General features: G+C 36.2%; 2 protein-coding genes across 2 annotated transcripts in view; one reads left to right on the top strand and one right to left on the bottom strand.

Annotated features, from left to right (window-relative positions):
• Positions 1-15045, bottom strand: part of LOC121238285 (linoleate 13S-lipoxygenase 2-1, chloroplastic-like) — a 94462-nt gene that overhangs the window by 31871 nt on the left and 47546 nt on the right. The window lies entirely within an intron of this gene.
• On the top strand, positions 7813-13030 carry LOC121238287 (beta-glucosidase 12-like). The gene is made up of 13 exons (XM_041135120.1): positions 7813-8009; positions 8223-8292; positions 10004-10062; positions 10251-10326; positions 10491-10568; positions 10676-10763; positions 11127-11382; positions 11623-11738; positions 11835-12058; positions 12165-12199; positions 12367-12469; positions 12592-12700; positions 12796-13030. The coding sequence occupies exons 1-13, from the start codon at positions 7860-7862 to the stop codon at positions 12962-12964; spliced, it is 1533 nt and encodes a 510-aa protein (XP_040991054.1). The 5' UTR covers positions 7813-7859; the 3' UTR covers positions 12965-13030.

The following is a 15045-nucleotide window of genomic DNA, read 5'->3' as shown; positions in this document are numbered from 1 at the left end:
AAAACGATATCGTAAGGTATCGAATACCGTGAGATTATGAATCTTAGAAAGTAATCAACCAAGCAACCCAAGAGATAAAAATGCATTAATGCAGCCAATAAACATGTGTATATGGTCAAACGCAAATGTGACCCAAAAACATTATTTTTTCCAAAAATGATTATTTTCCAACGCACGCCAAAAAATTCATTTGACCCAAAACACACCCTAAATAATATCCCCCATTTTCCCAGAAAATGGCCCAATCATAAACCAACCATTTTCCCAGAAAATGATGCTCGTAACTATTAAATCATAATCCTTCATTTTCCAGAAAAAAGGCCCAACATAGTCATTTATCGGACACTATAGGCAGGAATCATAGGCGGGACTCTACCACAATCCCTGCTTACCACCATCCCTACCGTGTGCACCGTAAGCGGGAATCACAGACGGGACTACCACTATTCCTGCTTACCACCATCCCTAACGCGTGCACCTTAAGCAGGAATCACAAGCGAAACTCTACCCCCATCTCTGCTTTTCACCATCCTTACAGTTTCTTTCCACACAAGAGGTACCTATCAAAGCACTGTAGGTGAAAATCACAGGTGGGACTCCTTGCTTACCACCATCCCTACCGCATGCACCGTAGGAGGCAATCACAGGTGGGACTATACCACCATCCCTGCTTACCACCATCCCTACCGCGTGCACCGTAGGCGAAAATCACAAACGGAACTATATCACCATTCCTACAGTCTATTTTCCTTTCTCTCAAACCGATCAATCCAATCATTTCAAACATACTCAAAATCATCTCTCACATGAAAATCTAGTTTTTCAAATATACACATGAACATGTATACGATTATGCGAAAATTCAGTTTTCATTTACAAACATGAACATACATGTAAATGCATTGTATATGACACAACACAAATATTCAACAGCCAACAAAATCCAACATAATCCAATTACACAACAACTTCATCCTTCAATCCAAACGACCCTCTTACTCCTCAGACTCGGTCTAGCACAACCAACCAATTCACAATAAATATGAGTTAGTGCAAAAATACATTTAAATCTCAAAAGTTCTTTGAGAAAATACTTACAGCGCTATAATATAATTTTTGAAGGATTATGAAAGTGCTAGAAGTGGCGGCACAACAATATAACAATGTATTTTGGACTATGACCATGGGTCTAAAAAATCCAACTTTTGAATCAGGACAAACGAAGACTTGGGATGGCTAGGGAAGGGCTTAGGGATGTTGGTGAAGCTAATGGTGGTAGTGGTGGTGCTTGGTCATAGGCGGCAGTTGAAGTCCAAAAAGCTCAAATCGAAAATGGGAATGGATAGGCTTCATCAGTGGCAGTTCGGGGCCAAGGATCGGTGGATTAGGTAGCTGCGGGATTGCCGATGATGTGGTGAAAATATGGTGGCCAATGGTGGCGCGACGGAGGCGCGCGAGCTCAATGGGTGCCGAAGGGGACTGAAAATGGAGGGATGAGATCGCCGGCCGGAGGGGAAGAGGTTGGGAGTGGCAGTGACGATAATAGGCAGCGCATGGCGGCACTGCAGGTGGAAGAAGAAAATGGATAGAGGAGAGGGGAGGGGCTTCGCGTGCTGGAGGAAAAGCAGGGAGGAAGAAAGAAAATGAAGAAAAAGATAAAAGCGAGAAAGAAAAATGAAGGGAAATAAATGAGATCCAGTTTTTCAACTTGGGGTCTCGAAACTGATCCAACAAAAATGATTTCAAAACAACAATTTAAATAAACTAATTTAAAATAAAGAAAAATTTAAATAATGAACAATAATTAATAACATGAAAACACATTAAATTAACAGTTAAAAATCTTAAAATAATACCACGTAAATCATCTAAAATTTAAAACAATAAACCCTTTAACCTTAAGAAATGCAATAATTATTTAGTCAAAATACACGTAAATACGGGGTATCACATTAGGGACACAATGTCTCATCTCTACTCGCTACTCAAGTGCTAGAGGCGATCACTCATGTGAGTAACCCGATCTAAACCTGTTGACATATATTTTGTGTGTGTATTAGAAAAAACAATTCGACAAAGACATGAACTGAATCATATTGTACTAATATCCTAAAGGAAATGTTACATCTCAATGTCAATGTCACTTGAAACACAAATTACATTTACAATCTACGCAGTTCTAGATTCCTTACATAAGCCTAAAAAACATCTCTTGCTACAGGTTTTGTTAAGGGATCAGCAACCATATGACTCGTAGAAATGTGTTTTAGGACCACTTCCTTTTGCACTACCATGTCTCTAATATAGTGATATTTGATATCTATATGTTTGGTTGTTCCATGATACTTTGAGTCCTTAGCATATGCGAGAGATGCCATACTATCTTAGAATATTGTCACTGGATCTTAAGTATCCGTGCCAATGTCTAAATGCTTAAAAAACCTCCATAACCAAACAGTTTCTTGAACTACTGCTGAACAAGCTATGTATTCCGCCTCCATGGTGGATAAGGCTATACAAGGTTGGTTCTTACTGCTCCATGTAATGGCGCCATTGTTGAACAGAAAGGCATCCAGTGGTTGATTGGCACTCATCTAAGTCACTTCTCCAATCAACATCGTTGTAACCTCTCAGCTGCAAATCCGAACCTTGATAACACATCGTCTGCAATTCCCTTGAGTTATCTCATAATCTTTTTGACCGCTTTCCAGTGAGCTAGTCCGGAGTTAGATTGAAATCTACTCACCAAACCAACTGCATAGCATATGTCTGGTCGAGTACACATTATTGAATATATCAGGCTACCCACATCATTAGCATAAGGGACATGGGCCATCTTTTCCATTTCTCTGAGTCTTATAAAGACCATGCACAAGCTCTGTGTAAGACTTATATTATCAAAAATGTTTTTGTCTGGGATAAAGGCACCTTGATCTAAAGACAATACTAGAAAGGAGAGGAGAGAGACAACTTACCAAAATTTTTGAACAGGCCTTATAAAATACCGATCACAAACTGATTGGTCGGAATTTATCAAAGCTTGTTGGAGCCTTCACCTTCAGAATCAACACTAAATATGTAGCAGAAAAATTCTTGGGAAGAGCAGCACTCGAGAAGAACTCCTGCACTGCCTCAACAACGTCCTTACTAATAATATGCCAACAAGTTTGTTAAAAACTATATCCAAACCCATCCGTCTGGCCCTGGACTGCTATCCACTAGAATAACAAACAATGTCTCCTTAACATTTTGGATTGAAGGGAGCTGACCTACGATATTATTCTCCTCCTTTGGAATAACCAACTGAATTAATGAGGATAAATTCGGCAATTCCTCTCCCTGGTTTTGCCTTGCCCAAAATTTACTAAAAAATTCTGCCACACCCTCATGCACTTCTTCCGGACCTTTAAGCTAACATCCATCCTGGAGCTTCATTTCTTTCACCACCATTTTTCCTTTACTGCTCATTGACGGAAAGAACTAAGCAGATGCTTCCCCTTGTGTTAGCCAATTTTGCTTGGTTTGTCGCCGAAGACAAATCTCTTCATGGTTTAACCACACATCTGACTCAGCCTTTGTGACAAGATAATCTTGTTCATCTTCTTTATTAATCCCTTTCTACAACCTAACTTCCAACTTGGCCAGCCTTTCCTCAAGGTTTAGTATGTTTCGTCTAGTATTACCAAACACCTCACGATTCCAGACTAAAAGCACTGATTTAAGATGTTTCAATTTCCTGGCTAGCCTCAACATACCATAATCGTTCATCTCATTTTCCCTTGTCGAGGCCACGCAGTCTAAAAAAGTCACATCCGTCACCCACATTTGTTGGAACTTAAATCTAAGAAAACCATAAGTACTCTTTTCCACTTCCAAATGTATCAATACCGGGGCATGATCTGAAGTACTATGTGGAAGGTACTTCATATTAGCATTTGGATACAGTCTAAAAAAATCTGCATTGACTAGAGAACGATCAAGACGAGACCATCTGTGGGCCAAACCCGATTGTCCATTGCACCAAAAAAAAACTAATTTCCTTCATACCTCAAGTCTGTTAATCCCACGTCCTCAATAAACTCATTAAATTCATTCATAGCAGACAATGGCCTCGGACGACCTCCCTTCCTTTCATAATCATTTCTGATAACATTAAAGTCCCCCACTATAATCCAAGGCACTGAATCTACTGCACAAGCAGCTAAAGAATGCCACAATTCCCTCCTTTCTACTTGCATACACTTAGCATAAATCAAAAAAACACATACACAACCGCCTCCTACTGCCATAGTAATAGTGATAGATTGGTTGGTAAAGGCTAGAATTGAAACCTGCACCCCTGTCTCCCACATAACCCAAATCTTTCCACCAACTGCCTCATTTGAGACACTCCCTACCATATTTAAACGACTCTGCAACACACTCATACGATTTGAAGGCAAAAACGGCTCTGCCACTACAACGAGACCTGGCGACAATTTCCTTACTAAAGAACACAGTCTCTTTTGGGATGTTCCAACACCCCTGAGATTCCAAAATAATATTGGTTTAATCATAGGTTAAGTTTAAAGGGCTTGCTTATGGCCCTTTTCGAACTCCAAACCTTCATGAACCCAGTATTCGGACTCCGAAAAACATAGTTTGCCTTTTCCCAGGTTCTCAAGCCCCACATTTATATTTGAATCTGATTGAGCATGCAACGTAATATTCAATTCTTCATCCTCCTCCATACTTACATCCTCCACCTCCACAATTTCACCTACCTCCACGTCAAAAATCCCATCTCTTGGATCCCTCACATCACTCTCTATACTGCCACCCTCAATATGTGTTGGAACCTCGTCCTCTGCATTCTAGGGTAGCGTACGAACATCAAAAAAATCAACCCCTTCAATCTCCTTCCCTACATTCACTGCTTCACCAGGATACAGCTGGGGAGATTCCTTATCCGCATTAGAACCCAACGGGTCCGACATTTGATTCTCATAACGCACTTCCACAGTAGGGCCTTCCACTCTGTATAACACCATTTGTTGCTCCTCTACATCTGGTTCTTGCATATCTATATTTCCAGCCATAGGTATGTATGTAGCCTTTTGTATCTCTATGTTTGGTTTCTCAATGTTTGAATCACTAGGACCCATCTCTCGATTTATTTTGTCTTCTCCTACTTTCTTTCTTTTTATCCTTCTTAACCCAAGTCCTCTGCATTTTTCCTCCTTCTTCCTTGACTTTCTTCTCATTTCGACTACACATTTTCATGTTCTGCCCTTGCCTACAGCAACAAGAGCAATAAGCCGAAAAAGTTTTGTAAACCACAGTCTGCAACCAACTTGAAGGATGGTTTGGAACACCGATCCATAACTCTTCCACGGGAAACTTAGAGATATCCATCTTGATACATACCTGTGCACCATCAGTCCGCATAGCACATCGCGTGCAATTATCCTGACAAATGAAATGCCCAAGAGGTGCCATAATATTTCTCAAAAACGATTCATGATAATAGTTTGGAGGGACACTAGGCAAAAATATCCATACTGGCACCACAGATGGTTCATGATCTTCCACATACTCCGGACTCCATTGAAATACAGGGTATGGCACACCATCCATCTCACACGTTTCTCTGGAAAAACCTTTAAGGAAGTCATCTTCATTAGACAACCTTATAAAAACAGATCTAGGATTGGCCATTACCAAAACCACTGGCTATGTAGCCAACCCCCAACGCCGTCGACAGAAAGCTCTAATGTTATCCAATGAAGGATGTCTGCGCAAGAACTTCAGCACCATCGAGTACTTGAAAGGTTGGGCAAATCGCTCAATTTCCTCCTTCGTAAAGGAGACATACGTCACTCCTTCAAATACCTTTAGAGGACGAAACGGCACCTCCACCTCAAGGATAGGTTGTGGCGTTTGTGCCACCATGTCAGCATAGGATCTAGACCGTCTGTGAGGAGCCGAGGCACCCACAGTAGCCCCGGCAATAGCCATGTCGAAAGCAAAAAACAATAAAACCCTAGCAGAGGAACCCCGAGGTAGAATCGTAATAAAACCCTAATAAGCTTTAGATCAAAAAAATAAATAAAATCATCCACTCCATTGACACGATAGAATTTAATTTACAAGAGATTTAAATTTTGAATTTTTCTTGCAAATCAAGTTTTGTCATATTAGTGACATAAAGTGTGTGTTTTACACACAGGCTTACAAATATAACTTTTGCACTGAGATTATTTCGCATTAATCAGAAATGTTAATGAGATTTCGGCATGTGTAGACCATCTCTTAATTAATTGTTATTGAGGTAATGACTAATTAGAGAAAAGTTGAAAGCATGAGTATATATATGAATTTATCCCAAAAGTAAACTACAAGCTGAGATGTGTTAGAACTGAAAGCTTGTGGTGTGTATTGAAAACAAAATACAGTACGTAGAAGGTTTGTCATTTGGAGGCCACAAATGTTCAAACGTTAAGTAACGATCGATATTCATATTCTAAACTAGACAAGATTGTAATAACATACAGATGAATTCCTTGGCGATCGGTTGTTTACAGCTAGCTATGCATGCATCTCGTTTTTATTTATGTGCGAATTCAGAGATATCCAATTCATGCCGGCTTTGACCAGTGGACTTATTCCAACGAAGTGGGCCGGGTTAGCATTGCTCATTATAATTAATTAGAAACAATTAATACTGTAATGTTCGGCTTTATATAAATAAATAATTTATACATTTTCATATTTCTTTTTTGTCTCGATCGGAAACTGAGAAATATTTTTAGAGAAATGTTCTTGCTACCTCTAAAGAGATTATACAAAAATAAATTTATAAAATAATATGATTTGATATGATATATTAGATTGTAAATTACTTTTTCATAAAATAAATATAACAGATTAAATAAAATTATGTCATTTTATGAGTTTATTTATGTACAATTAATTCATTTGTTTCAATAACATTTCTCTTATTATTATTATCTTGTCGATGATCTGAGACTGAAATTTTCTCAATATTTTTTTTAACGCAACAATTAAGGAGTGATTTAGATTCAGAGATGAGTTGTGATAGTTTGTGAATAGTAAAATAATAATTAAATTGTTTATTATATTTTGTCTGAAAATTTGAAAAATTTGTTTTGACATTTAAAAAAGTTGAATTGTTTATTATATTTTGTGTGAAAATTTAAGAAAGTTGTAATAATGATATGAGATAGTTAAGATGAATTTTGAATTCAAATGAGACCATTTACGGTTGAATAATAAATTAAGGCTAGCTGCATTATAAAGCAATCCAAAAATGCTTTATAAAGTAGCTAGATTCCTGGCTCCAATGGTGGAACATCTCTTTTTTATCTGAGTCTCTTTGTTTTTTAAGGTAATTGGGGATAAGTGGGTTGTCGAGAGTGGACGGAAGTCATGCGAGTAAACCAAAGATATACATTATACGTATAATGCCTGGCCTGCTTAATTTTAGTTAAAAATGAAAGAACTTTGCCTTGAAACGTAAGTTTGAGTACAAGAAGAATGTGACAGCTTACATCATCAAAGGTACAATTATTTTAAGGGCGAATAATTTAGGGCGATTGCGTAGTATTTAAGTGCTACGCAATTGTTTTAAAAAAGGGTGAGAGTTATTAGTAAAAATATAATTTTTTATTTTTTTATTAATTTTTTATTAATTTATCTTTTTTAAAGAGCTCTTGCGCAAATATTCTTTTAAGGGCAGTATGGTTTAACGCGTATTGCCTGTCGTTTCACATGTGCCGATGGCCCTTTTCTACTCGTACTGGTTCTCTATAAAAATACTGGTTATTTGCACTGAGGATTATCAAAACTCAAAGGCAGTAATGGCATTTCAGCGCCATCTATTCTTAGGTCTAATATTAGTTCTTCTCGGCGCATTGACTAATAGCACTGCCAACTACAGTACTTGTTCACTCAAACGGAGCAGTTTTCCAGCAGGTTTCATTTTTGGTACAGCATCCTCCTCTTACCAGGTTTGTCTTATGTTCTCCTTCTGAGCTATGCATATATTAATATATATATATATATATATATATATATATTTATGTATGATTTGCTAAGAACGCATAAGTTTTCTTCAATTAAGTGTCTTGATAAGATGTCAAGAACGACGAGTCGGCCTGTTGTTTTCCCATGATTTTATACCCATGTACATTATATTTGATGTGTGTTGTTTTCAATTCCAGTATGAAGGTGCAGCGAAAGAAGGTGGCAAAGGACAATCTATATGGGACACTTACACCCACAGATATCCAGGTCTCTCTCTCTCTCTCTCTCTCTCTCTCTCTCTCTCTTCCCCCACTGAAATAACATGAAAGTTTTTTCTAGTTCTTTTTGGTAAATAAGATTTTGGAGTAAGCAATGAATAAAATGGATTTTGGGTTTGATATCGTTATCGTTTCAATATAGAAGAAAATTATGAAAAGTTAAAAAAGACTCCTCTCTGTTCGGAATTGTGATGAGATGGATCATACTGTATAGTAGTGCATTTAGAAATTAGCAAATTAAATACATGGCACGTCAATTTGTATGTGTTCATTCTAAAATCATTATATTAATCATCTGTATACATGCATGGCGGCTTTTTGGATGATTTTTTCATGTCTGGGCAATATATATGCAATTCATCACCCAAAGATATATGAAAGTATGTGCTCCAGATCTGTAGAGTCGGTAGATCATGAAATGTGCGCACAATTTTTTATTATTTTTATTTTTATTTTTTTGCGGTTTTTAAACCATTTGCATGGGTTTCGTGTAGGCTGTGTACAAGTACTATCGTTTTCTTTTGGTAAAAGAAAAAAGTCTACGTGTAACGAAATTAATTAATTGTGCGTGGTAGATGCAGATCAAGGCCTACCGCAACAAAGATAACTCTAGCCATTGGGTGGTGATAAAATAAAAACAAAGTAACCCAAAGAGCATTAGTATTGGTTTTATCAAAATCATTTTTAAAATTTAATAAAAAGTATATATTTTTCTAAATTCAAAATCTCTTTATCCATAACTCCACATTAGATTATTCATTAGATTCATCAAAATAATAATATAATATTATTTTTTGATAATAATATTTTTAATTCTTTTTTTCATATTTTACAATTACACTAACCATATGTACATTAATAATTTAATTTGATACTTAAATTATTATAGATTTCCCAACTAATTTTTTTCTTCAACCTAATTACCCATATCATACTTCTGTGGCATCATCATTTATTACTTGTTTACTATAATTATTGCTTGCCAGATTCAATGACTCTCATTTCATCACTATATGTCAAGTACTTGTTTACTTGTATTGATACCTGCACATGAAAAATAAAAAGACGGTTGTGGGATTAAACCGGAATATATATATATATATATATTATATATATTTGATTGGTGAACAAGAACACTTCAAATATGATCAAAGAAAAGAGTATTTTGTTGGAGCTCAAAGTTTTCAATTTTTCTTTTGGCTAATCCAATATTGCAGCTGTGTTTGGAAGAAATAAGCTATATTTTACATTTGGTTAGGCTTTTGATGAAGCCAATGCCAATACTCTTAGAGAAATGTAGTTAGATGTACAATTAAGTACCTTTTTGCAGTGAAGTTTTTAGATTCTTAGAAAAATAATTTGGGTGACTTTTTTGGGAAAAAAATGGAGTTAGCAACTCTGATCAACATATTCATTGTTATAAAGATGAGATTTAACCGTTGTTAGCATTATTCTTTAAAAAATAAAGAAACGGTACTGAAGCATGCTGCATGCAGTATACTGAAAAGCATGTGCAGTGATTCCCCTACCAGCTTCTTTATTGTCTTTATCTTCTTGCTTTGAATTAAATTTTCAAATAGTCAAAATCTTCAAATGGTATTGTGGCAGATTTGCTAGTTATTTTAGCTGACTTGCATATAATTTACCAAAAATATCTATAATTAAGTTCTAATAGAATATATTATTCGATAAAAATGCAGGAAAGATAGCGAATCTCAGTAATGGAGATATAGCTATCGATCAATACCATCGGTACAAGGTATTTGCACATAATAAAATTAAAAAGAATGGTGATCACTCGTATTAATCCCCATTATATTAATTTCCTGAGTCGGTTATCGCAACTTTATAAATTCTCTAATCATTGAGCCATTGTACTAGATATAACATAAAGGAGATTTTTTCTCGATGATTTGATAACGATCTTTTCAAAATTATGTGATACAGGAAGATGTTGGGATTATGAAGGAAATGGGCCTAGATGCATACAGGTTTTCAATCTCATGGACCCGTATTTTACCAAGTAACATTCTCACCTGCATACATGATCTATTTCTAAATTCAGTCACAAAAAAATAATATATATATATATATATATATATATATATAAAAGACATGAGAATGACAGAGAGATTACCAAGTATTTATAATTTATCAAGGTAATTGTATATCATGTCTTGTTGGCAGATGGAAAGCTAAGTGGGGGTGTGAACAAAGAAGGAATCAAATACTACAACAACCTCATCAATGAACTCCTATCCAAAGGTCAATATTGATCAATCTAATATTGTTCCATGATCTTATATCATCAATCTATGATCAAGTACTCATAATTAACTCTAGAGCTTGCCATATTATATAATTAAATGAAGGTCTAAAGCCCTTTGTGACTCTTTTCCACTGGGAGCTTCCCCAAACCTTAGAAGATGAGTATGGGGGTTTCTTACGTCCTCAAATTGTGTAAGTGACCCATCCCTTGCGTACTGTTAACAATCATATCATATGGACTTGTTACGTACAGCATTTTGCATGATGGCCGGACATCATTTATGTATTCAAGTCATTAGGACATGATTAATAATTCTTAGGTATTCCAGAGCATGAATGACGTGTTACTCTCATCTTATCACTACATGTCATGTAATTAAGATTATTTATGTAAACATTAATTTTATAAATTGGCATAGCATCTTATGATAAGAGGGGAATACCATGTACTGTGTACATGATCTGTGTTTCGAAAGCACTTAATTACTTGATCAGGTCTAGATAATCGGACATCATGTTTGTGTAATTGTGTATCCTTAATTTGCATATGAAAAGTAAGGATTTTCGGGACTACACTGAGCTTTGCTTCAAGGAATTTGGCGATCGAGTAAAGCACTGGATTACTCTAAATGAGCCATCGGGCTACAGTTATGCCGGTTATGACATCGGGGCTTTAGCACCAGGTCGTTGTTCCGATTGGCAAAATCTAAATTGCACTGGAGGAAACTCTGGGACGGAGCCATATTTGGTGACACATCACCAGCTTCTTGCTCATGCAGCTGCTGTCAAAGTGTACAAGCAAAAATATCAGGTATTTCCACATATAAATTGAAATGAAATTAATTCATGTTTCCTGTTTACCCTAAATATTTTTCGACATATTCATGTTTAATTTGCATATTCATCCAATGCCATGCGATCGAGTAAATATCAATTACATTTAAATCATGGAAAATAAATTTGTCTTAAGCAAATACTGAATATATGTAGGTATGTGTGTGTGTGTGTGTATATATTTGTGTGTGTCTGTGTGTGTGTGTGTGTTGTGCAGGCAAAGCAGAAAGGCATTATAGGGATAACGCTAGTTTCAGGGTGGGTGTTGCCATACTCTAACGCCAAGCATAATCGTAATGCCGCACTTCGAGCACTTGATTTCTCATTTGGATGGTAACTATTGCTAGCTGCAGGAGCATTCTTTGAAAAGTGGTGTCATGCGTGTGTGTCATGTGTGTTGACTAGAACAGTACTGGACTCTTGCTGCAGGTTAATGGATCCGTTGACATGTGGTGACTATCCACACAGCATGCGATCTATAGTTGGAAACCGATTGCCCAAGTTCTCGAAAGAGGAATCAATGATTGTAAATGGGTCATTTGATTTCGTTGGACTAAACTACTATACCTCGAATTATGCAGTCTATGCACCTAATCACTCTAATAATGCTGCAAATGCAAGCTACACAGCAGATATGCGTGTTAATCTTTTATGTAAGAGTAAAAAAAAGCTACAAACTCAAACATGCATCATGACTTTCTGTGACTTTTCTTCATAACCAATAATAACTATACCATGCTTGCCTTTTTGTCTTGGCAGCCGAGCGAAATGGGATTCCCATTGGTCCAAAGCTGGTGCGTACGTACCATATATATATATAGTTGCATGTATGCCTTGGAGATATTGTTAAGCTTTTAGAACATTAATGCTTGGGTCTTTTAATGAAGAGAAGAGGATTGAGAAAATTCTCTTCTAAAACCCCGAAACCAACTTCATCCTCTTTCAATGATTTTTACTGCAGGCTGCCTCGGACTGGCTCCATTTCTATCCCAGAGGATTGCGGGATATTTTGCTATACATAAAGACAAAGTACCATAATCCACTAATTTACATCACTGAGAATGGTAAAGTCCCCAAATTAAAGTTCTGAATTCTTGGCCTGTAAGGTCATGATACTACCAAAATAAAATGGATAAATGCTATTTACGAGTCCTTTTGAAGCTAAATACGCTAATTTATAAAACAGGAATCGATGAATTTAATAATGCCTCATTGTCGCTTGAGGAAGCCCTAGCCGACAACCACAGAATTGAGTATCACCATGCCCATCTTTCCTATCTTCAGAGAGCTATCAAGTAAGTGCTTCTCTCTCTCTCTCTCTCTCTCTCTCTCTCTCTCTGTCTCTCGTTTACAGATGTAATAGCTTTCATGACTCTGTTTTTCTGTCCAGAGATGGCGCTGACGTTAAGGGATACTTTGCATGGTCATTCTTGGATAATTTCGAATGGACTGCAGGCTACACCCTTAGGTTCGGCATCAACTACGTAGATTACAAGAGTGGTTTGAAAAGACATCCTAAACTTTCAGCCCATTGGTTCAAAAGTTTCCTCGACAAATAGACACAATGTTAATATTGCTCGATCATGTTCAATTATCCGAGTAAAGTATTGCATATACATTACTAAAAAAAAAATTATTTATTTGTGATCAGATTATATTTTCTAACAAAATAAGTATTTTCTATTAAAATAAGTCTGTTTTCATCGTAAATAGTGATTCTCATTACAAATAATCTGTCACTTAACAAATTAGTTAGACGTTAACCTGAAATTATTTAATAATAAAGTAATAACATAAAATAAATAAATTGCTTAAGACCAATCTTGATATCGAAAAAAAACCCTTTACAGAATTATTTAAAAGTAAAATCTTAAAAAGCAGCCTAACCAAAAAAAAATTAATTTTATTATATGAAAATCAATTACAAGCAAATCTCAATTACAAAATATTTGTCAATAATTGACTCTCATACCTGACACGACAAACGACTCGTTTGCATCTACCAAAGTAACAACCAGAATTTCTGACGATCTTTAAATATTGATTTTTCTCCTGGAACTCTAATAGCTGAAACATGATCACTCAATCTCTAACATGGAGCACGGTCACACTTGAATAAAGAAAAATAACTAAAAATTTCTCAAGAAAATTTTCTCACACATAAGTACTTGGAATATACTCTCAAATATCTCCAAGCCAAAATCAGTGATCCTCTAGTCCAATCGAATCCCTTTAAATAAATAATCTGAAAGCAATTTGAGTTGCAGTAGAACTCTACTGATAGAGCGACTCTGTCGCGAGAGACTTTTCTGACAAAATGCTGACACTTGGCACTAAATCTTCTCAACAATAGTAGTTTTCCATTCAAACTCTTCTCTAAATAATTACAGAACCCTTGGAACTCAATTTTCACACTCTTGACTTATCTAAAACACTTCCTAATAACTTTTAGATAAACTCAAAATAGTTATAGATAAAGTTAAAGTATTTTACATTCATCCAAATTACAAAACCAAAAATAAGATATTGAAATCTATTATTTTAGTCACCTAATCTTATCTAAACTTATTAACTTAGTCATCTAGTCCTAGTCAAACTCTTACATCTACACAAGATTTCTACTGCGTACGTACATCCCATGACTGTAACATTACTCATTACGAAATGTTAAACATTTATTACTTCTCGCCCTAACACTGTTCTTGATTATACTTCCAAAGTCCAAAAGACCTTGTATATTGAAGTCATTGGGGTGAGCATACTAACATGATAAGGTTTGCCGACATCAGCACCGCTTTCTCGCCCAACCTCTTTTACCCCCATGAATATGCTGCAAGCCTCAAACCACAGCTAGTTGCTACAGGGATTCTCTTCTTCGTTTAATCATAGAGGACCTATGTACGCAGGGGTCGTTATGATAAGGCTTCAATGCTATTCCATTTTTTTCTTTTCTCAAAAGGGAACAGAACCCCTAGATTATATATATATATATATATATCCTCTCTTAAGGTGGAGGGAAACTAGTAATTACATAGCAGATTGTAAGAAAACTTAGTTCAGAGAGAACAACAACATCATAAACCAGAAAGCACAAGAAAAGCCTAAAACTAGAGAACTCCAATAACGGCAAAAACAACAAAATCATCTAATCTGAAGTAACCCAAGCCTATCAGTGCGGAGGACACCTCTCAATAGATGGGGAATTGAAGCCATTGACTCCCAATTTTTAGTAATACCTTGGGATCCCAGCCTTGCAAGGAAGTCAGCAGCTGAGTTTCCTTGCCTATAGATATGCTGTAAATTGAATGAAAGTTGTTGTAACAGAGACTGAAGTTCCTCCCAAAATTCTTCAAGGTACCAAACACCATAAGAAGAAGATTTGATCCAATTAATAACCACTTGAGAGTCCATCTCTATCTCCACTCTTGTAATAAGTTTATGCTGAATAATTCTGAGTCCATGTAGAAGTGATAAAAATCCAGCACTCGTGTTTGTGTCGTGCCCAACAGAAGATGCAAACATTGCAATCAACCTCCCAGATTCATTTTTGACTACCCCTCCAACCCCTTTCAAACTAGGATTACCTCTGCTACTCCCATCAACATTTAGTTTATACCAACCCGAACGTGGTCTCTTCTAG

Source organism: Juglans microcarpa x Juglans regia, chromosome 7D (assembly GCF_004785595.1).
Source record: "Juglans microcarpa x Juglans regia isolate MS1-56 chromosome 7D, Jm3101_v1.0, whole genome shotgun sequence".
Lineage (NCBI taxonomy): Eukaryota > Viridiplantae > Streptophyta > Magnoliopsida > Fagales > Juglandaceae > Juglans > Juglans microcarpa x Juglans regia.
The sequence above is the reverse complement of the archived record's forward strand: the minus strand, read 5'-3'. Positions and strand labels throughout refer to the sequence as shown.